This window comes from Gopherus flavomarginatus, chromosome 22, assembly GCF_025201925.1.
Source record: "Gopherus flavomarginatus isolate rGopFla2 chromosome 22, rGopFla2.mat.asm, whole genome shotgun sequence".
Classification (NCBI taxonomy): domain Eukaryota; kingdom Metazoa; phylum Chordata; order Testudines; family Testudinidae; genus Gopherus; species Gopherus flavomarginatus.
The window spans coordinates 8777346-8802186 of NC_066638.1; the positions used below are offsets into that span (position 1 = coordinate 8777346).

Consider the following 24841-nt stretch of genomic DNA (forward strand, 5'->3'; position numbering starts at 1 on the left):
TGGCAGACTGAATCCTGTCATATGCTCCATTGATGTTTGAGATGCATTTTTTTTATTGTCATTGTCTCTAATCATGTGTATATTAGGGAATGCACAGAATCATGGGAAGATAGTACTTATGAATGCGACATCAGAGGTCACATGTAAGTATTTGAGAAGGTGACACTAGCTGACTGCTGGAAAGTAGCACACTTGTGAGGAAAGTTTATGTAAACTCACTAGTTACCCATATGAGCGAGTGGGAGAGTCCATAGTTTCAGATTCAAACACCTTGCATATGTCGAATTTTGCATAAGTTGGGAACATATACCCAATAATTACCTGCCCCCCCCCCCCCCAAAAAAAAAAAAAAAAAAGCTTGCGGGACTTTTTCTGTAGATCCAGATTTGCCTAAGTTGGGTTTGCATAACCTGGGGAGTGTCTGTAATCTTTCAGTGGCAGCACCGTAAAGACAGTATTAGCATCCTAAGAAGTTAGGCTGCAAGGGTAATGATTACCTGAAGTGACTCAAGATCACTGTCGAGTACAACAGAGGTTCTCAACTGTTTTCTTTTGGAGGCCCCCCCAACATGCTGTAAAAACTCCACAGCCCACCTGTGCCACAACTACTATTTTTCTGCATATAAAAGCCAGGACTAGCATTAGGACAGGGGTCAGTAACCTTTCAACAGTGGTGTGCCTAGTCTTCATATGTATGCTCTAATTTAAGGCTTTGTGTGCCGGTAATACATTTTAATGTTTTTTTAGAAGTTCTCTCTAAGTCTACATATAACAGTAGTTTGTTTATATATTATAAAGTAAACAAGATTTTCTAAATGTTTCAGAAGCTTTATTTAAAATTAAATTAAAATGCAGACCTTATTAGTTTAGTGTGATCCTTGCCCTTGCTTTTCCTTGCTGAGTTTTCCAATGTCTGATGGCATGTATTTGGATACTTTAAGATGCACACAGGCTTCTGAGTGATCAGTTGTTAACTGGCTGGAACCCCAGATCAGCATCTGAGGTGAGTGGAGCTGGCGGCTGGTAGGGCTGAGCAGGACCAGACGCCTGGACCCTGTCTGGCAGGAGCCAGCAGCCAAAACCCCAGAGGGGGTGCAGGCGGAGACCCTCAGCCCACCGCCAAAACCCCACAATTGGGCCTGCGCTGGAACTCCAACTGGAAGCAAGGTGAGTGGGGCTGCGGCGGGGACCCCAGCTGGCAAAGGGCCAGCAGCTGGAACCCTGAGTGGCAGCGGGCTGAGTGGGTCAGCCCGCCCAACTCTGGGTTTTGGCGGTGGGCTGAGGGTCTCCGCCTGCCCCCCCCCCCCCAGGGTTTTGGCTTCTGGTTCCTGCCAGCCGGGGTCTCAGCCCGCATCCAGCCTGGGGAAAGGAACCCCAGGCCAGCAGCAGGCACTGAGTGGGACCGGCGGTGGGACCCTGGCTGGCAGGAGCTGGTGGTGGAAACCTCAGAGTGGTGGCGGGCTGAGTGGCTCAGCCCACCACCGCTCTGGGGTTTCCACTGCCAGCTCCTGCCAGTTGGGGTCACAGCTCGCTGCCAGTTGGGGTTCCTTCCCCCAGGCCAGCAGTGGGTGCTGAGTGGGACCAGCGGCAGGACCCTGGCTGGCAAGGGGCCAGCAGTGGGAACCCCAGAGTGGCACTCAGCCCGCCCTGTTCTGGGGTTTCAGCTGCCGGCTCCTGCCAGCTAGGGTCTCAGCCTACTGCCAGTCAGGGGTTCCTTCCCCCAGGCCAGCCGCGGTTGCTGAGTGGGACCCCAGCTGGCAAAGGGCCAGCAGTGAGAACCCCAGAGCGGCGGCGGGCTGAGCAGCTCAGCCTGCCGCCACTCTGGGGTTTCCACCTCCAGCTCCTGCCCGCTGGGGTCTCAGCCTGCCGCCAGCTTGGGGGAAGGAACCCCAGTCCAGCAGCGGGCACTGAGTGGGACCACTGGCAAGGGGCCAGCAGTGGGAACCCCAGAGCGGTGGCAGGCTGAGCGGCTCAGCCTACCCTGTGTGCCATGAAAAATAGGTTCGCGTGCCACCTTTTGGCACTTGTGCTGTAGGTTGCTAACCTCTGCATTAGGGGATAGCAAGCAGGGTGATTGCCTGGGGCCTACGCCACAGGGGGCCCCGTGAAGGTAAGTTGCTCAGGCTTTGACTTCAGCCCCGGTGGTAGGGTTCTGGGCCCCAGGCTTCAGCCATATGCAGTGGGGCTTTAGCTTTCTGCCCTGGGCCCCAGCATGTCTAGTGCCGGCCCTGCTTGGTGGACCCTCAGAAGCTTGCAGTCCCCCCCCCCCCCCAGGGGGCCCTGGACTGCTAGTTGAGAACCACTGCAGTACGGGATAGCAAGCATGAACTAACTTGTGGAGGAGGCAGTCAGACTACCTCATGGAAGAAACAGTTCTTCTGAGATTAGTTGGAATGACAGCAATTCCTTTTTTCCTTTGCATGCTTATCCCCAGAGTGGACAGAGAAGAAAATTCCCTGTTATCTACAGCTAGCTTTTCACATCTCCATTGCAGGCCCTTCTTGGTGTTTTATCCCCAGTGTGTCTCAGACCTTGTTCAGAGACTGGAAGTAGCTTATGGCAGACAGTTATATGAATCGAATATACTAGCCATGCATAGGCTGAGTTGGTATGAACTAGCAAAGAGAGTTCTACTACAACAACGGGAGGATGGAGAGCCTAATTTCTTTACCTAGACCCATTAGCTGAGTGCTTCTCATTCTCCAGAGAAGGAGCGAGCTCTGAGTTGCATTTCATTATAACATCTGTGTGTGTTAGTGCAGCTGCTAGTTAAACAGTAAGTTCTGTGCTTCTGAGACAGAATGACTTTTGTACTCCGTGAGGTTGCATATTTGTTTAAAAGGTTTAACTCTTTCAAAAGGGGCAATGGGGGACTTGAATTCATGTTAACATTTCTTGTTTGGCTTATGAGAATTTACTCATGGATTCATAGACTCATTTTTACAGTCAGGATGACAATTATGATCACCTAGCTCAGGGGTTCTCAAACTGGGGATGGGGACCCCTCAGGGGGTTGCAAGCTTCGTATGGGGGGGGGGATCGCAAACTGTCAGCCTCCACCCCAAATCCTGCTTTGCTTCCAGCATTTGTAATGGAGTTCAAATATATAAAGCATTTTTAATTGATGGGGGGGGGGGGTCACACTCAGAGGCTTGCTATGTGAAAGGGGTCGCCATTAAAAAGAAGTTTGAGAATCACTGACCTAGCTTGACATGCATAACACAAGCCATAGAATTTCACCTAACGATTCCTGCATCAAGCCCATAAATCCTGATTGAACTAAACATATCTTTTAGAAGGGCATTTAATCTTAAAATGAAGTCTGAGTGGAACTTGTATACCTGTTAGTAACTAGTATGTTCTTTTGGGTAGAGGTTCTCTATATCAATCAGTCCCCTGAAATTGAGGGTGGCTGCATTCAACTTTTTCTGGAGGTTGTTGGCCTTTTGTCTTGGATTATCAAAAGAGAGTCACTTAAGCAACGTAGGGGCAGTGTTCTGGACCAAAGCATATTGCTTTCATGGTACTCCCACTCTGTTGGCCTGAGGAGTGAAGGACTGAGCTTGGACCAAGGATTTAGGTCGGGGTTATCAAACTGGAGGTCAGGACCCCTCGGGGTCTCAAGGTTATTACATGGGGGTGGGGGTCACAAGCTGTCAGCCTCACTCCAAACCCAGCTTTGCCTCCAACATTTATAATGCTGTTAAATATATTAAAAAGTGTTTTTACTTTATAAGGGGGGTTGCACTCAGGCTTGCTATGTGAGAGGGGTCACCAATACAAAAGTGTGAGAACTACCGATTTAGGTGAAACTAAACCGTTAGTAACTTTGCTTTGAATGCCCTACTGCAGCAAGATCTCTGTCGGGGGACAGTTTGCACAGAAAACTGATGTAAATCTGTATTTGTAACAAAACCCAACTTATTTGTAAAGTACTTTGAGTATGGGAAAACATTATATAAAGTGTTCTTTATTAATAGTCAAGTTTCATTTACGATTTTTTTCTTGCAGCTACTTCTCAAACTGTGAATAAACTTAATTTGTAAAATTACTCTGATTTGATCTATTCCACCCTTGAAACACTTAGTACCCAAAAAGGCAGTCCCCTTATACTGTGCTCATCACAATGGGTATCTGAGTGCCTGAACATATTCTCTGTCTTCAGGAAACTTCCTGAATAACTTTCATACTTCTGTGATTTTAGGCAGAAATTTAGTCTTTGGTTCTGTTAACTCCTATATTGGTCTTTTTGCTAAAGAGGAGAGTAGCTATAAACTTAGGTTGAATATTTTCCATTTCAAGTAAAAATTTGCCGTTGTGGCACAGTCTGATTTCAGTGTGTAGAATGCTGCATTTGCTTATATTAAAGCTTAAAACATAAACCAAACTTCCCATTAATTACAAGGCTCTTTGTGTTGCAGTGTTCTAAAGAGACCAGACTTAATCTTTGTATCGTTGGCTAGACAAAGGGTCAAGGGGCTTTCTTTATGCAAGGAAAGGAAATGGCTTTCAGTTCTGTAGTTTAAATGTCCATATTAGGTATAAACTAAATATAGGAGTGTAATCCAGGAGTGAAGTCACATCTGTCTAATTTCATGAGGAGACCTAATGAGATCATTCAGTGCTACTGCATCGGCTTCAGATTCCTCCCTCTTTTATATTTTTGGCTCTGTTAAAATGTTATCAGATTGGCAAGAGCCTCTAGGTCTGCACTTTTAGTTTTCTTTAAATAAAGGAAATAGTTTCTACAAAGAATTGGTTGGCTATAAATAAGTTCAACAAATGCAAGTGTTTTTATAAACTTTCAGAGCTAGGATATATTTCTCTGTAGCAGAATAGGCCATACAGACAATTGTATTATAGCTTCAGTGTCATGCGGAAGTGGGTTTGAGGGGTATTTGCTCCCAGTAAATGAGAAATAGGTATGCCATAATCTATTCTAATGCATGTAGAGTGCATGCAGATGCTGGAGATGTGATTGCAGACTTCCAATTTGAAAAGATGGCTCCTAATAAATCTACTAGTTTGCCTGCTGGTTAAAAAAGAGCTTTGTAAACTAAGATGCTGCTGTTTTCCTTCTATAGATATGGAAAACTCCAGAGCATGTGCATTGTCAGGGTGTAATCCTTCATTTTGATTGGCTTTAACAGCTTGAAATATTTTTTTCACATGCACGTTCTGGATATGAAGCATAAGAGAACTGTGAAACTTTGGAATCCTATTGTTTTAGTCATATTCTTCTGGCTTTATCGGAATATCAAACCCCTCAACTTTCTACTTTTGTCACTTGAGCGCTCCCCATTGGCTCTAACTCTCCTGATCCATGAGAATTATAATTTTTTCATAATAATTTAACATGACAGCTTGAATGACTTGAACTTATATTTCGTTTGAACAAAAATTGCTCTTCTAAGAGTTTCTTCTGTTCTTTGTTTTTATCATTCCACTCCACTAATTTACCCAACTTTTCCCCATTATTTTATAAATTAAATTGCAAAATACTCAGAAATGAGAACTTGTTAATTTTTTTGCATTACTCTGCACACCTATGGCATTATAAATCTTAAACTATCAAGAGTCAGAACTTTATTCATGTTTCTGAAGTCCAGTGGCTGGGGATATGATTCCTTCTACTACAGTTTTATGAGCCATTGCTGTATTTTGCGTGGAGGCCAGGCCAAAGCTAGGGAGTAGATCTCTTGTGCTGTAGCCAGAGCTCGTGTTGTACTCTACCAAACTTAAGGGAGGGGGGTGGGAAGGCTCTCTCAATAGCTTTTTCCAAGCTCTTGTGCTAAGTATGCAACTTTGAGTTCCAAGCACTTTGTTGAACAAACTTACCAGAGTGCAGTTAACTTTGTACTTAGATTTTCATTTAAATATTGCAACGTTTTATATCCAGCTATTACACACTGGATTTTAGTCAATTTTGTCACACATTACTTTATTCTTTCGTAACAAAAGCCTAGCTCATTTTATCAGAGAATCTGCCCTCAACAGGTAGAGATTGCAGCTGAGACACACCAGTGGAATATCTGATGTGACAGTTTTTATGCCATTACTTAATAGGTGTTGTGCCAAGGCAGGAAAACTTAATGCATGTGGAATATTTCACACAATCCAAGTTTTTATTTGTGGTTACATTTCTTTGTCCACTGAAGGACTCTGACCTGTATGTGATGCAGTTTTTGACCTGACCACTTAGCTGATTCCCGTGACGATGAATTCCTGACGAATAACAAAATAAGAACTTATATATTTTAATATCCTGCTATGAAAAACCAAGACTTTTTTTACAGAATTGCACTTTGAGAATTGGGTAATAGCAAACATAATTCTTCTGGAACCATAAAAAAAGATGTCTGACTTTTCCTTTCTTATAGAGCTCTAAGATACTAAAGACAGTAATCGCATAATCAGTTCTGGTTCATCCTGGTTACTAGCACAACATCATTTTCTTGCATTGTGGTGGCTTATTTGAAAGGTGCCATGTTGGATTTAAGGTGGAGATTCTTATCCCTTCATTGGTGATAGTCAAGTAGAGAGAGGGAGGGGTAGTTCATTCCATTCTTTTCATTGCTTTTGAGGTTACACAGAAGAATACCAACTGATGTGGCCAGGGATTAATTTAAAAAGATCACCAACTAATTTCATATAGGACTACTGGACTGTCATCAGGCAGTAATAATCTTTTCAGTCTCTTCTAATCTGGGCCGATTTCAGCTAATAACCTGTAAGAGAAATGTTCCATATACTGTTGTCAGTCTTTTGAGCCTTTTGGTCCCTCTGACTTGCTTTCCAGTTTCACTGAATCAATACAAAATTCTGCTGCAGTCTGGTTAAGCTACTTTTATTACCTCTTCTGCTGCTCCTGACTATAACTTCTGGTTATCGGATATGTCCATTTTTTGTTTTCATTTTTATCGGTCTGTCTAAAAAGTCTCTGGATATTTAAGAGACTTGCCCAAAGTTACTTTTGATCATTTTTGCTATATAGATAAAAATTCTCACTTTTGAGATTGAAGAATGCCTTATATCAATTTAGCTTAAGGCAATAAGGAATTAACTTAAGTCTATTTAATAGTGTCTTTTATGGAATTAACTTAAGTGCCCAAACAAGGGGGTTGCTCTGACTTAACTAAATTAATGCAAGTTTTGTGTGTAGAGGAGGCTATAGTCTAGCTGCTGTAGATTAATTCATTATTTCTTTAGTGGTGTTTCCTCTGAAGTTGCAGGAGGAGAAAGCTATAGAAGTGACTGTAAATATGCTAGTTCTCCTACTTGGAAACTCTTGAATTAATTGTTTATTTCCCTTCATTTTTGTAAGGGTTTTTGGGTAAAATTGGCCTGAGAATAATATATACCTGTAGTTACTAATTTTGTCCTTTTTATATACATTAGATTTCAATTTTGGAAATATTTTATTTTCTGAATACTAAACCAGTTTGTGTTCCTCAGTAACTGGTAAGGTAGGATGGGTTTAGTGTATAATTATGCTGCTCTGGTTCTTTTAATAGAAAATAGGACTATTGAGGAAATGGCATAACGTAGTGGCACTGCCCTTCCTGCGTTGGCAGTAGTCTGTAATATGTTCTGGGTGTGTCTGCCCAGGAAAAGGAATATAGTGGGCAGAAGTAAATTTGAAGAATTAGGTATTTAAAGCTGTCACATAGTAAGTTTATTTTACACAACTTCCAGAGTTTAATATTAGACATGATTTGATATGGTAGCTTACCAGCATTATGGAAGTGTATGAGTTAAATTTTCAGCACAATGCAAAGGTAGTTGGATGCATAAATTATTGGGTGTTTCATATCTAATCTATGCTTATGAATGAATTTGTAACAATTTACTGTTCTGTTTATGTAAAAGGCATTTCAGTAGGATATGTTTCCAAACATCTATATACTCAGACTTTTTTGTAATGTTTATTGGTTCTTTTTCAAATAGCTGTTATGTGGCAAAGGAAGACAAGAAACCTGGATTGCTTTATGGGACCTGCAATGTGAATCTGAGAGCTCAATTTTTGCCCTAAACTTGTTAGCTATTTCAGTGGATTGAGCTGAGAATACATATAAACCTTTCTGCACTAAATATGGGAAACAGACCTGAGTGTGTTTAGACACAGTCCCACTAAATATTTATATAAGCACAAATCTCCTGTGTTTTTTCTTGACTTCTGCTTAATGTTTCGTTAATCAAACTGGCTTCTATATTTTTATGCTTTTGTACAAGTTTTCAGATATTGCACAGCTTGAACCTGTTTGAGATTTGCCTTTGTTTGGTCTGATTTGGCTGAGAGTCTCCAGTTGGTTAATTTGCCCTCGAGATAAACAACTTTGGTCCTAAGTAGTTGCTGAATGTATCTTATCTATGGACAAAAGATATCAGAGGAATGAGTTTTGAATCTCATATAAACATGACAGACATGTACTGCAAGAAACTTCCCAAACTGGAACAAAGAAACTTATAGTGTAAACTAGTTAGTGAATGTTTTCTTTTTTACCAAGTCTTAGCTCTAATATCCTGCCACACAGAGGTTACAAAGTACACTAGCTTAGAGGGAAATGTTCTGAAATGTGTTCTGTTCTATCCCCACATGATTGGTTGTTGTAGATACACTACTTCTTCATGCTAAGATCCACGTAGCTCTTTCAGTGAATAATACTTCAGCCTGCTTGCAGCTTGGGAGCAGAACTAGACCTGTCAGTCATAGTCAGTAGCTGAGTGACCTGTTCTCTCCTCACCCTACCCCTTATCTGCCTGCACAGCAGTGGGCCAGTTCAACCAGACCCCCTGCTAAAGAGCTTTTTTTTAGAGAAAATTCCAAATTCAAATTTCTGACATTTTTGGCTCAATGTGTCTAATTCCTAGCTGTCTGTCTGGACTACGTTTGGTTTTTGGGCAGACTTTCCCTTCAGTTATGCTTCCGCTTTAGAGATGTTTCCATGGGTAGTGACCCTGCAGGCTTCAAGGAAAGAGTTAAGATGAGAAAAGCCAGAGGCAAAAGGAAGTGTCTGTCTCCTGTTTCACCCCTTTATCAACTGCCTCATTGGGGAGCTTGGCTGGGTGTGGGGGAAGATTGCAGTAATTCTCTTCCCCCTGCCCCGGTAGCCCCTGGTTGGTGAAGGGTCTCTTTGGCTCTGCTTCCGAAGGCAGGCAGGATGTTGCCAATGACTATTCTCTAACTAAGGTTTTGGAGCATGAGCTTTCGTGGGTGAATACCCACTTCCTCAGATGCATGTGCTTTGCTGCTTTTACAGATCCAGACTAACACGGCTACCCCTCTGATACTATTCTCTAACTAGAGCACAGTACCTGTCTGGAAAAAAAAATAATTACAAAGGTCTTAAAAGTGGGGAGGGGCTGTTCGGAAATGAATGTGGATGGGAAGTTAATATCACGCTGTAGGGGCCACTGTTACAAAGGTGCGGTGTTGGGATCCTCAAAAGGTTGTTGGTGCACAGATACTGAAATGCAGCAGGCTCACTCCAAAGTAATTCCTATAGAGAGATTTGCTCATTAGCAATTGATTTAACTACAAAGAATCACACTTCCATTTGTTAATGGTTTGCCTGCAGTTGGCTTCTCTAGCTCTTTGTATTCCACCCATACATATAAGAAACAGAACATCTGAGATGGAGGGAGGTGAGTGGAAAACTGGCTAACTGCTTTAGGTAAAGTCGATCTAAAATAGCTTCAATTTTAGAATTTGAATGACTCAGCTGCTCCATTTCAGTGCATTTTGGAGACACGCAGCTTAGATATTGAGTTCTTATCTTATAGCAGAACTTGCAGCTACCACTATTGTTACAGGCTTGTCAATGTTCTGATTGCCAGTTCAGTAACTAATAATATTGGTTCACAGTAACTCTGTAGCAAAGCATATTTGCTCTAGGCTGAAACTTGGCAAGAAGATCTTTCTGGCATTCCAAGAAGTCTCTGCCTTGTGAAATGAAGTCTTGCTGGCTGTTCGCTCTGCGTGCGGACTAGACCTCTTTGTTGCCCTGACCTTCAGTTTTTCTCTCGCATATTATGGCAAAGAATTCTTTCAGGCTCTCAGCAATATCAGCCTCATCTGTCACTAACTACCCACTCTTGCCCTTTAAAGGTCCCACTAATTCTTCACCTGGCTAGTTGTACACCTCTGCCCCGATATAATGCTGTCCTCGGGAGCCAAAAAATCTTACCGCGTTATAGGAGAAACTGCATTATATTGAACTTGCTTTGATCTGCCCGAGTGTGCAGCTCCACCCCCCCGGAGCACTGCTTTACCGCGTTATATCCGAATTTGTGTTATATCGGGTCACGTTATGTCAGGGTAGAGGTGTATGTGGGAGAGGGCAGTAGAGTCCAAAACAAAAAATGTCACTTAAGCAAGGACACAGTCTATCCCTACAAGCCTGGGGCAGCAAGATGGAAAAGGAAATTAAGTGGAAATTCTTACTTTGCCATCATAGGACATCAACAGTGTTAGGGCCAGCTTTATTCTGGTCATTAGCATCGAAGTGCAGAGTCCAAAGAAAATCCTGGAGATAGTCAAGTTAACTGAGCAAGTGGGAGCATTGCATATTGGATTCAGAATACATTTTGGTTTCCTGAACTGCCACTGTAATAATTGGACAGTTGGGATTTTTGGATGAGACTTCGTTAATATTTTAGACAGAGCATCTTTCATCTTGAAGGGTTCCAAAATGCCTTTCAAACTATTCACAGTGCATGTAGTGTCACTGAGATTCAGCCATTTCTTGGGCAGAGAACAACAAATAACTGGTACACAGCATGCTGCTCAACAGTAGGGACATTTTGGTCAGTGTTATAGCAAACACTTAATCGTATAGTTCTTGCATGGATTTTAGTTTTTACGTCTTATCTGAAAGACTCACATGGTTAACTGTATGGAACTTTATTTATACAATTTGATAAGATAAAGATCCAAGTTGGATTTGAACCAGTAGTAATGGACAGTTTTAGGTATTTATGTATGGGCCTCTAAACCACTTTTTCATCTCTCTCTGGGTTTTTGAATAGCTGCATACGTTTTCCCTCTGATCACTTCATGAATCACCTCACTAATCCATCTAAAACTGCTCCTCCATCTGTAATCCTATGTGGATCAGTGATTTATTTAACTTTTTCGTGGGTAAACTTAACTGCTCATGCAGTATCAAGCTAACTCTGCTAGCATGCCCAGTACTTGATGCATCATGCTGGTTTCCTCATAACTTCTCCAGTATATTTCTGTCCGGACTGGCAACATCTCTGCTGTCCCAGTATTGCAGAGCCCAGCTTTTCTTCCTGCTCTATTTAGTTATTTGTGTGAAAACAGTCGCCAGAGGTGAAACCTGTTGAATCCTCAAATCCATTTCAATTTTTTATTCAAGGGGCAGGGAGTTCTTACTAATGTATCCAACAGTCTCATTACTTTCCTTCTTTCACAATAGGTTACTCAGATTTTTACTATTTTGCACCCCCACTCCTGCCCTGCTTCTTCCAAACCTCACTTTCTCTGCTCTCTGGCATATCAAATCTGAGAGAGTTTCCCTTGCTAGTTACTGATGAATTAGGAAATAATCCTGTGCAAGGTCTTCCAACATTCTGCCCTTTGCCTCAATTTTATTTACAGAGCCAGAGACTAATATATATTAAATATCCCACTGCGTGCACTTTGACCTTATTATTTCTGCCTCATAGTGTGTTCCTGTTACTGATTTGCTATTTGAAACAATTCTACCTTGAGTCCAGAATTATACCCCAAATTTAATGATATTCTGGTTCCATAAGTTCCTCATTGTGTTACATGGACTTCAAACTCCTCCTACATATTTCCACACTGCTCTTTTATATTCCAGTTCCTGTCCTGCTGATCTGAAGAATCACATGCTATCCAGTTTATGTGTATAATAAAAAGGGAGTGGGGAGGTAGGAATGGATATGAAGGGGAAAAATACATCTAACATATTTCACAACTGAACATAAGCAAGCCATAGTGGATCAAGTCAGTGGTCCATCTAGCCCAGTATCCTCTCTCTCTGTGGCTTGTGCCAGATGCCTCTGAGAGAATGAACAGAACAGGGCAATTTCAAGTGACCCATCCAATCATCCAGTCCTAGCTTCTGGGCTAGCTGTCAGTGGGGTGATAGATTTTTTTTTTTCCTTTTTCAGCGAGCTCACCCTCTCATTGAACCAAACTCTTTGACAGGGGAGCAGTCAATAATTTAAAAAATGAAGCTGTGGGCTGTGATAGTTCTGGTTCTCATTGCCCTCTTAATAATGCTTGCTGATATTTTTGCCCGATCACTACAGAGTTTCTCCTGATACCTTTTTTTTTTTGGGGGAGGGAGAGGGGAGCTAAAACTCTCCCTGTTTCCATTCTTTGGATCTCTTGCTTCCTTCTATAAAATGATATAAACAAAAAACATTGCAGAGGTGGTTTTAAAGACTTCGGCTATGATGTTTGAATACCTGTCCCTTTCTACTAAAATTTTTCATACCATATACACCTCTACCCCGATATAATGCAACCCAATATAATACAAATTTGGATATAACGCGGTAAAGCAGTGCTCCGGGTGGGTGGGGCTGCACACTCCTTTGGATCAAAGCAAGTTTGAAATAATGCGGTTTCACCTGTAAGATGGTAAGATTTTTTGGCTCCTGAGGACAGCGTTATATTGGGGTAGAGGTGTAGTACTTTAATGTACTTGTCAGTTAAGTTATAAAGCAGTTGAGCCCATTTTGCCATTTTTTCTAAACAGTGTTAAATTAGCAACAGAAGCATAAAAATTCATCTTCATAGAACTGCGCATCATCTACCATAATGAATCTGCTGTAGCTTGAAAAGTTTCTAGCTTAGCATCCAGACTACTGTCAGTATCACCGCTCAAACTGGGCATGACTACATTGTAGTTCAGGGGCAAGGTTACACTTCGGGTGTCAGCAGTGTACCTTCCTTGATCAAACAGAAGGCAAGTTTTGTCAGAGCTAGTGATCCCTTAATCTTTAATGACTAAAATATTCACTTGCAGATGAAAAATGTCATGTTATCTGCACAACATGGGAGTGAAAAGATAACCCCTGCCTCTAATCTCTCACTGTACAAATGAAATGCCAAGGTGTGGTGACTCAGATTAATGGATGACTGGAAAGAGTGCTGCAAGTATAAAGCTCTCCTAACCCTTTGTTAAAATTATTTGTGCAAAGTTAGGTCTGATTTGAAAGAAACCCATATTTGTCCACTATAAAGACAAACCCTACAACTGATGACATTGGTGTGATTTAGTGATATCAGTTAGAGATAGCCCTACACCATGGTTTTGCATTTATTACTTACGTGATGATTCTGAGAGAGACTTTACTAAAATTAGTTTTGTTTGCCAGTTAAGGGACAAGGCATTAAATAAAAGCTCAGATCTGTGCTAAATGATTCCAAGCAGATTATTATTCCTCCATTGCCTCTATATAAATCCATGGTATTCTCACATCTTGAATACTGCATGCAGATGTGCTCGCCTCATCTCAAAAAAGATATACTGGAATTGGAAATGGTTCAGAAAAGGGCAACAAATATGATTAGGGGATGGAATGGCTTCCGTATGATGAGAGATTAATAAAACTGGGACTTTTCAGCTTGGAAAAGACAACTAAGGGGGGATATGTTAGAGGTCTATAAAAATATGATGTATGCTCAACACAAGAATTAGGGGTCCCCAAATGAAATTAATAGGCAGCGAGTTTAAAACAAACAAAAGGAAGCTTTTTTTTTTTCACACAGTGCACAGTCAACCTATGGAACTCCTTGCAAGAGGGTGTTGCGTAGGCCAAGACTATCACAGGGTTCAAAAAAGAACTAGATAAATTCATGGAGGATTGGTCCATCAATTGCTATTAGCCCGGATGGGCAGGGATGGTGTCCCTAGCCTCTGTTTGCCAGAAGTTGGGAATGGGTGATGGGATGGATCACTTGATGATTCCCTGTTCTGTTCATTCCCTCTGGTGCACCTGGCATTGGCTACTGTTGGAAGACAGGATACTAGGCTAGATGGACCTTCTGTCTGACCAAGCATGGCTGTTTTTATGTGATTCAGCACAGAAATAAAACACTTAACGTGAAGTGAATTGGTGGTACTTGGCTCACTGGAGATGCTACAGAATGTTGCAGCGTGATCTCAGATACAAGGTATGCATAATTTCATGGTTTCTTCAGCAAGCTAGTAAGTGTCATTGCATTTTATGGAGGTGGGGAGCAGAGGGCTTGATTTCAGATGTTAACTGATGTATGTGCTGAAATCCCTCTTTCCCTTATTTTTCCTTCCTCCCCACAAAATATAGTCTGGTGGAGCAAAACTGGGGCATCTAGACTTAATGCTATTAATTTAGCATTGCAATTCCCTGTTTGAATAGGGAGGGAGTATAGTCAAATGGTTAGAGCCACAGAGCCTGGCGCTGAATTCTGGTCTCTTCCTGGCTCTGCTTCTGACTTGCTATGTGACTAGTCATTTAACCTTGCTGTGCCTCAATTTACCCATCTATAAAAATACCTGGCTCACAGCTTTGAGACTTAACTCTTCTGTTATTTGATGTCCATAGGTGAGGTGCTAGAGAATTCCAAAGTACTATTACATTGTTTCCCAGGATTTTTGTTGTATTGTCAGCACAACATCCTGTTGCAGTGGAGACAATTGATACTTATTTAACAGCTGAAATCTTTTACCCAGGGATTCTCAACCTTTTTCTTTCTAAGACACCCCCTCCACTCCCCCCCCAGCCACCCAACGTGCTATAAAAACTCTGCAGCTCAGCTGTGTACCACAACTGTTTTTCTGCAAATAAAAGCCAGGGCCAGTGTTAGGGGGTAGCAAGCAGGGCATTTGCCTGGAGCCCCACACCAGAGCGGGCCCTGCAATACTAAAGTTGCCCAAGCTTCAGCTTTATCCCTGGGTGGTAGGGCTTGGTGCCCTGGGTTGCAGTTCTGTGCAGTGGGGCTTTGGCTTTCTTCCTTGGGCCCTAGCAAGTCTAACACCAGTCATTCTCGGTGGAACCTGAAACTTGCTCGCAGTCCCCCAGGGTGCCTCAGACCCCTTGTTGAGAACCACTGATTTATACGCCATATTTTGCAGGGCTCTACAGAACATTTGCTTTGAGCACAGGTATCAATATGCAGTTATAATGTAACTGTTTGAGGACTTTGACAGATGTTTGAAAAATGTTGGTAGGAGAGTTCTGAGTGGAGGTAGTTTGACTTTCAGAGTTGTTTACATAGTTTGTTTTTCTTTCAATAATTAAAACAAATCAAAATTCAGATCTGTCTCAAAGTTTTGTCTTCAAAATACCACTACTTAGTTGTTCCTCATTTTTCTCATTGTAACAAATCACACATGCTGCACCCCCAAAATATAACAAACATCAGGCCTATGTAAAAATGGACCTCTCATGCAAACAGTCACATAGCAGAATTCCTCAGCTCAACAGGACTGAAGCCAAAAGTTCCTTGGCATTCTCAAGACATTCTTTCATTTTCCAGAATGTGCTCAGAATTTTTACTCCTTTAGTGTGTAGACAAAAACATACATTCAATTTATAGCTTCTCCACTTCAGATTTTTAAAAAAATGAATCTAGATTTTATTTAAATCAAAGGACATTGTTTAATGGACTAATATTTCTCATCTGATTCAAATCATACAGAAAACCGAGACAGGCTAAGTGAAAGCAGATGCTATTGGAGTTTTTATTTATTTGAAAACTGCACTCTGGGTGGGAGAGGAAAGTGACTAATGGAAGAAGTTAAAACTGTATTTCTAATCTATTTCACCTTTTTTGAGGGGGCGCATCCTCATAAGTTATATATTGTGCACTGCGATATTGTAGTAGCTATTAAATGTAACACTACCCAGAATGTTGCATCTGCTTTCTAAGAGCATGCTTATGAGTAAATATTTGAAATAATGATTGGAATAGTTTCAAATTTCTAAGATTTGTTTTGGTGCAGTTCAGTGGTTTTTAACTAAGATCCTGACAGTTTTGGACCTGTGCGCTTGATATAAAAGCAGTCCTGCTTTGGGCTCCAAACTGACTAATCTTAGTTCCGTCCCAATGGTGATCTTATTAAACAAAACTATTTGCTGCACTTGAGATTTGTCTATACAGTTGCAACTCTTGTAATCTTTCACTATCAATGCATGAAATTCTACAGTGGAATTAAAACTGAAGTGATGGAAGACATGGCCTTCCATCCAGCACCGTGCTTCTTTAGAACAGTGCCAGTTTCACAGCTGATAAATTTTAGAGATCGTGAATATGAAATGCTTTACATCTGCAAGTCATTAACATTAAGATTCTTTTCTGTGCCCTCAGTACATCATTTTGGAGCTGAATGTTACTATTCCTTTCTATCAGGCTGACAGGCGGCAGAGGCTGCCAAGGCTAATGGTTTCTTGGCACCTTTTCTTGAGCTGTAATTTCTCGCACAGATTGACATTTTCATAGCCAATACTTTGATTTGTGTGTTTTTTTTAAATTACAAAATCTCTTTGCTGTAAATTTTTTTTGCAGTTTCAAATCATCAGCTTTCAAACCTGGCCATTCTAGTTTGGTACACTCAGCAAACTGTAGCTTTTTCATCTGATTTCAAAGCACTTTACAAATCTTCTCACCACATTTATGAGATAAACCTTACATTTTTGGCTCAGAGGAGGAGTGACCTTATCCAAAGTCACAAGTTGTATGGCACACAAATGAGCCCTTACTCAAGTCCCCTCTTGTAGTCAGAATATCTGGGTTGGAAGGGACCTCAGATCATCTAGTCCAACCTCCTACTCAAAGCGGGACAAATCCCTAGACAGTTTTTTTTTCCTTTTAAATCACTGTTCCCTAAATGGCCCCCTCAAGGATTGAACTCACAACCCTGGGTTTAGCAGGCTAATGCTCAAACCACTGAGCTATCCCTTCCACCCCTAGTCACTAGACTATATCCCTTTCTTATGTGAAGTGAGACTTAATGTTTTATGATCACCAGGTTGACTTGTGAAATAAAGTCCTGTACAGATGCCTGCCTGTTACTCATCAGAACTGTGTGTATAGTGAGTGCTGATTCTGGGGGCACAATCTGTTCTCTGTCAAACTTACCAGTATGTTATGATATAGGAACATCATGGAATATTTGACAATTTTGATGGAATATTGGACAATTTTTACATGTACACAGTAGAATAGCTCTGTGGATTTGTGTGGTATTTTGGCATCGTTTGATTATATGGGCTTCTGCTTAGTCCATTCTTCTATCAGAGGGGCCTGAGAAATCAAACAGTTAAACTAGTGCAGTGAGACCTACAGAAACTAATACTTTTAAATGAAAATGTTAGTGGTGAGATGCTAGTTTGCAGTATTCTCTGACCAAAGTATACTGTTCATTCCCTTAGGAGTAGCTGTTTGCTGTTTGCTGTCATGGGAGGGGGTGAGCTGTTTACAGAAACTTTTCATGTTTCAGTATCATAGCGGTTACATTCCCACTGGCATACAGTAAAATCTAGTCTCTCCAGTGTACTGATTACTTACTTTAAGCTATTCTAAGGAGGCACAATCTGCAGTTTTTTAGCCTGGATTTTGTCTTCATCTCTTCCTTCAAATCCTACATGATGATGGTAAAATGATGACTAAAACGGTCTTATCTGTCCCTTCTGTAGCAAATAATTCAAAAGAATGGGGCAGCCCGACAAAAGGGATATTTGTGGTAATGAGACTAGTGTTTGAGGAGAAATGCTGAGAAAAGGGGATATTGAAGTTGGGTATCCTGGAGCTCTAATGATGAGTCCTAGTACAAGCTTTGCAGTTAAGGCTTTAGCTAGGCCTCCATTATAAATCAGATTTGTGACTCCTTTCTAGCTTTGTGTGTGTTAAAATACAATAAGCTAACTCTACCTGAAAATTCTGGTGGCCTTCTTCCAGAAGCTCCTGTGGTACTTCTGATTTTTAAAATGTTCATAAGTATTTTACTAGTTGCAGAATGTTCTGGTCTCTCTTGCAACATCCTGTCTGAAAAGTGGCTTGGTCTGCAGATTCCAAACTCTGTTTGTTCAAGTGTCCTTATTTGGGGGTTTGTGCCTCTGAGGAGTTTTGGAATGTTTGAATGATTACTGATACTTCTGCAGTTGTTTACTGACTTGTGAACTCTATGAACTTCATGCTGTCTGCAGACTGGGAGTGATGCGGACATTCAGTTTTACAGGATCAGAGCCACTGAGTCCAAGAACCACTCTGTTTCTGTAGAGCAGAAGTGCTGAAGCTTGTCAGGAGCTGGTGGGTCTTTCGGGTACCAGTTCTTACAGCATATTTGGGTCTTCATCAGAGCTCCTGGAGTGAGGATGCTTTTCTGAACTTATAAACATCATTGAAGTGGATCTATATTAAGAAACTGCCCAGTGCAATTACTGAACATTACAGTAGCAAAGCTTCCATCTGCCTCTCAACTCAGGTGATTACTCTGACTACATGCAGGAAAGGCTCCCTGGGGAGGACTTTCTACTGTAGCCTATTCCCAGATGCCAGATACACCATGACCAATACAGTGTGTTAAAAATCATGAGTTGGGCCCCTCAAAATCATAAGATTATCGTGAGGTTTTAAAAAAACCATTTGTTTGCAATTGCTTTCTAGTCTTTGAGTCTTCAGAATTTTTCACATTTTCAAGCTTGTCTACAGAACTCACGGTCAGAAACTTACATTTTAAAATAAAAACTGAGATTCTTGTATAGTCATGAGTCCAGGAGCTGGGACTTCAAGAAAAACTCCAAATCTAGCTGGACTTGTGATAGTCATGAGTTGGCAACTGTTCAATGATATTTTAATTTAATTAGAAGACTTCTATAGAGGTAGGTAGGATAAAACTTTTTCAAATTTAAAAACCGAATACTTCTAATGGTGAACTTTAGATGTACTTCTATTTCTTACCTTAGAAATAAAGGAATTTAGTGACCAGAAATCCCTAAGATTGATGATGAAACCTTAAGATTACTTCTAGACTTCTTAACGCTTTTAAGCTTTTTTTTCCTTGAACTACTGGTCCAGTGTTCTAATTACCTGACTTTTCAATGTTTAACTACAAAGTTCAAATGTTTTAATAGATTTCTGTTTCTAACCTTGTCTTTCTTGCCTGGGAATTTTTCTGGAGACCACTAAAAATGTAACATTACTTAAGCTGTACATACATGCATAAATTCATTGTCCTAGCAAAGCAGTCATGAGAGACACAAATCATTGCATGCTGTGGAGTGCCTTATTGTGATCATGCAATAGATCTTTGTTGTGCTAAGATACTGTCTGTGTGAAAATTGTTCCTGTCATGTATGGATGAAGATAGTCTTACCATGATGTCACTTATGACCGCAGATAGTGAATCTTGCCTTTCCTCGAAAGATCCACAATATAATCGATATACATAGTCACTAACTGAAACTGGCTGACTGCAGTACTACTCACTTGATGAGAGGTAGCAGAAATGGGGTAGAACATTACTATAGCAATTCACCCCAAAAGAAGGGAAATAAGTGGAAAGGTCCACATAGAATTATCTGTTGGAATGTTGCCATCAAAAGATGTGTTCAGGTGAAGTTTAGTTGCCACCTAATGTTAAAAAGCTCTTGAATCATCTAATACTTGAAAGATGAGCTATTTTTACGTACATCAAAAACTGTTTAAAAAATCCATAAGCAGTCATTGAAGGAAATGAGAAGCAAGTAGGTTAGTCAGGTTTACAAGTATGCAAAACTGCAGCATAATTCACATCTCTACTAAAATGCCAGTCCTGCCTTTGTTGCAAAGAATCATTGTACAATGGTCACAACAAATGACCAATAAAAAGCAACTTGGCCACAAACAAAGCAGATGCAGGCATCCAAGTTTATACTCCCAGAGGAGGCATGCACTTCACACCTCTCCTTAATGATCCATTGCTGCTTATTTCCTTTGAGTCATTGGGAGCACAACAAACCAGTGCCTGGGCAAGAGCTAGGATTTTAAGAGTTAAAGCTGCAGCATTTTCCATTATTGGCATCTTATTTAGGATGGAGATGTGTGTGGCAAGTGAATGTCTCATGCTCCTTTTTAATGCTCACTATCCTTGTACAGTCCTGAATGTATTTATAAGTCACATCACCAGCATATGGGAGAGCAGAGGTTTGCATGGTGCTGCCCTGGCAGAGGGGTGGGAGAGTAGAAAGTCTTATATACCCTTGTGAGATTAAAATGCATATATTGCGTAAGCAGCAGTAATGCAATTTCCCCTCCTTTCCCTGTTTGTTCCTCACTGTGACTTCTAGGAACGACAGGGTTCAACTTCAATGGCTTATACAGTTCTCCCCCTTTTGAGAAAGTCACTTGGGGTTCCATTTGTTCTGATGGTTTTGTGAGATAAGCATCTGTCCTTTGGAAATGAGACTGAGACCATCACCCCCCAACGTGGTTTTATGCAGGCGACTTACCAGCCATCAGGTGATAACTTTCAATCACTACCAGTCTGTGTTGGATTCAAACCGAAACTTTGTGTTTGAGACAGCCTTTCACATGGAAACTGACTCATAAAGCAACTCCCTTATCTTCAATATCTATTTCTACTCCTGTGAGTAATTAAACAACTAACCTTGGTGAGTTAGAGGGGAAGCAGACTATATCATTTTGATGGTATGGCTTATCCATCTATTCCCATCCTTCATATGTTGCTTATCTTAGATGGCAAGCTCCTTGGAACAGGAATTTTGCCGTACCTGCGTGGACAGCACCAACACTCTGAACTGAACGTACGTGCTGAAGTGTTATTTGTATTCTTGAATACAAATAACACTTCAGCACGTACGTTCAGTCCCCAAGGTAGCCAATCTGGAAGTTCTACCACTAGCCATTTAAGTGCAATAGGATTGAGAGTGCTCCCTGCCACAGGGGGTTAAAGGATAAAATGAAAGATGTGTAATAGCAATATTTTTAATACAGCTTTTAAATCTGTTTTTTCATGCACTATACGATGAAGGATGGTAAACCCAACAATTCTGGAAATTTTCATTTAAAATGTGCTGAGGAATCCCCTCTGTTGTGTATTGTATGGTAATATCCTGAGGATATCCCTTCAGGTACCTGAGCAGGACTTTGGAACAGCTAAAGGGCTGCTCCCAGAGAATCCTTCGCAGCCTTTACTCTGAAACCGGTGCTAGTCAGGATGAGACTCTGGGATTTGTGAGTGCTGTGTAATACTGGCATGGTGGAGACATGATGGGTAAAACTTAGTCACAGACCTTACTACCAAGTCTCTGCTTTTATTTCAGGAGCTACCAGTAACGGGAAGGGGTGTGTGAGACACAGAATGGATAGTACACCTACTGGTTCCCTTTGATATTAATGACCTGTTTCTCTTTCACAGGCTGGAAGTGATGGTGAAAGCATAGGAAACTGTCCCTTTTCCCAGAGACTCTTCATGATTCTGTGGCTCAAGGGAGTAGTGTTTAGTGTCACAACTGTTGACTTGAAGAGGTAAGAAACATTGTTTCTCTGTCAAATGTACAGTAGCTTCAATTCTCAATCTGATGTGTTTAGGTCTAAGGCTTCCAAATTTTACTTAGTATATCTTATTTCAAACATAATTGACTTCTTGCAGCAATCACTGTGCCATGGGTATATTCTCTAAAGCCCCTATGGTCGAATACTTATTTGGTGGTGTGCGTCACTGCATGATAGTTGCAAGGTCTTGCCCAGTTTGAGTTCTCTCATCTGTTTACATTATTGAAAGCCAGCTTTAATGTCCAGTGATGGCTTCTGTAAAGCTAACTCATGGGAAGACATGTTAGTGGATGCTGCCTTAACTGAACAAGTAACATAAGACACTGATTTAAACAAGGACTATAGATAACTGGCTTATGAACCAGACGCAGTTTGAGAAGCCGATTCAGCCTCTGTCCGTTATGAACAAATTCCTATATTTGCTTACCTTTTTGAGATGTGGAGGTTGGTCTCAATGTCTCAGTTACTCCTGTATTTTATTTTTTAATGTGCTGTGCATTCTTGATTATTTATCTGGAAAACTTTTGCCATGCACAAAGGCTTAAATGATCAATACTGCATTAACAGACCAACCATATTCCTATGTGAGACACTTAATTGTATGTGTGTGACTAAATTATCTCACATGACAAAAAATGTAGCCCTTGTCAAATTTTCAGCAAAGTTTCCCCCTTTTTTTTTTTCCAGCTTCATCCCCAGTTGAGTTAATATCTTTAATGCCCTGAACCTCAAAGGCATTGTCCTTTTAATATGAGTGGCTCAACACCATTCAGGTTAGTGAGACAAACACAGGACAGTAACCTAAAATCAAATATTATATCCATGAGCTTGGAGAGAAATATGCACTTGCTTCCATAAGGCCATCTGTAGTGTATTCTGTAAATAGGATACAAAATAAAGTACATTATGTCACACACATCACTTTATATATTCCTGGCCCTTATTAACAAGGGGTGACTGGAGTATATCTTAGTGGGAATTATATGATCAATGACACACAAGAATAAATGACACAAATCAAACATCAGGAATTGTAACATACAAAAGCTAGTAGGAGAACACTTCAGTGTCCCTGGACATTCTGTAACAGATTTTAAAGTAGCTATACTTGAACAGAAAAAAACTTCAGAAACAGACTTCAGAGAGAAACAGCAGAACTAAAATTCATTTGCAAATTTAATATGATTAATTTGGGCTTGAATAGGGACTGGGAGTGGCTGGCTCATTACAAAAACAGCTTTGCCTCTCCTGGAATTGACACCACCTCATCTATTACTGGGAGTGGACTACATCCACCCTGATTGAATTGGCCCTGTCAACACTGGTTTTCCACTTGAGGTAACTCCCTTCTCATCATGTGTCATTATATAATGCCTGCATCTGTAATTTTCACTCCATGCATCTGAAGTGAGGTTTTTTACCCTCGAAAGCTTGTGCCCAAATAAATCTGTTGGTCTTCAAGGTGCCAGTGGACTCCTTTTTGTTTTTATGGATACAGAATAACAAGGCTACCCCCCGATACATGATCAATGTGGTTATAGCTTCCTTAGATTTCCAGCATACCTGAACGTTTGTATTGGGTGACAGTGAAAGTTGGAAGGCCTTTCTGTACCAAACCACACAGAAAATCACTCAGTATAGTTAAGTATTTTGTCACCAGGTACACACCCTTAATATTTCCTAGAACAGATGAATTTTTCCTATCCAGTTTCTTTAAAGAACATACTAATAGGTTAGTCTCTTACAATACTCACTTTCAGTGGCTAATTGTATTGCAGGATAATCTGGGTTGAAAGCAAATGTTTATCAATTTGGTTAACTTTGAAGTGGCAGAAGAAGAGAGAGCCTATGGCATTCTAGACTTTAATATTAGTTACAAACTTAATTTTTCCTATTTGGAGTAAAGAACACAATGTATTGTGTTTGCCTAAGAGTAAAACCAAAGAAATATGTGGATATTGCTGTCAGAGCTTTTTTTAAAAGTCTGGCAAGAGGAGGCCAGCGTGAGACATCCTGAACTTTATTTCTAATAACAAACTAGTTTGATTTAGCTTTTGTTGATATTGCCAGCCTTGCCAGAAACCCTTTAGCACCACAGATTGAGGTTAACTGCATACTGGTAATCCAGTGTTAGGTGTTCCTCCATACAGCCATGAGACATGACACATTTAAAAGAAAAGTCTTTATTTGACATGACTGCATTTGTAGCAGTGTTATAAAGTTCTTTGGGCTGGATAGGATTTCCTTGTGAACATAGGTGTTGCTTCCAATTCACACAAACTACATGTATTGATCTTCCATTTAACTCTGTGTGGTTGTGGACCCTCCAAAACAGACTTCAGGCTTCTACAGGGTTTTAGCTCTGGGCTCCCAGTTCTTTTATTGATTGCATACTTTAAAAATCCAGTGCAGCTTCTGGAAAAAAAAATTAGAGGACCATGTTAATAGAACCATTATGTATTTATAAGCATGAGAAGTATCTGGGTCACTTCTACTCATGTCAGACATGTAATTAGAAATGCAAAAGGTTTCTGTATACTCTTCACATCTGGGCATTAATGGAAAGAAAATTCAGGTTTAACCTGATTGCAAACAGTTTAAATTATCCTGTCTCCATCCTAATAAGTCTTTCCTTCTAGTTCTCTAGGTTTTGATGTAGAGGAAAACATACAAAGTAGATTCAAAACTGAGAAATAGGATTAGAGTAAAGCAGCTGGAATTTTGTTTTGTACCTGATCTTATAGTGATGGAGGTGTGCTCTGTGATAGAGGGACACATCTGCAGTCACTACAATTAATTAAAATCTTGAATAGAGGTTAAATCTTTGTGTTAAAAAAAAAAGTTCGAAATAAGGCTACAGAAATGCACATTTTGCTGTTAACTTGTTGATCAATGTGCCTGGATTTCCATATGCCTAGCAGTAGTGCCACATGGCACATAAGAGTAGTTGAACGTTTTGATTAAATTGGAGCCTTATTTACATGTAGTTTTCTACCATTTACCAAGATAAGAACGGGTGCTGGCATTTGTCTCCATATTTGTAATAGTGCCATTAGGAATGGCTTCCAGTGACTATCATATGCTCTTATACTTTTATCCCCCCAAGTTTAACATGCTGTACATATTCTTAAGCTTCATTTTCCAAACTTTACTGCTCCTGTTTTGTCCCGTTATGGACAGCCACAAACTTGTTGTGAAAGTTAGGTGCTAAGAACTTTTCACTCATTAATTTATCTCACTAACCTAGAAATTGTGGGTATACTTGCAAACCATCCTCTTGCTTGACAGTACAGTACAATTTGT

General features: G+C 40.6%; 1 protein-coding gene across 1 annotated transcript in view; it reads left to right on the forward strand.

Annotated features, from left to right (window-relative positions):
* Positions 1-24841, forward strand: part of CLIC4 (chloride intracellular channel 4) — a 61319-nt gene that overhangs the window by 7062 nt on the left and 29416 nt on the right. Inside the window, exon 2 of the mRNA XM_050932259.1 lies at positions 21402-21511. Within this exon, the coding sequence (XP_050788216.1) occupies positions 21402-21511 (110 nt within the window). The remainder of the gene's footprint in view (positions 1-21401; positions 21512-24841) is intronic.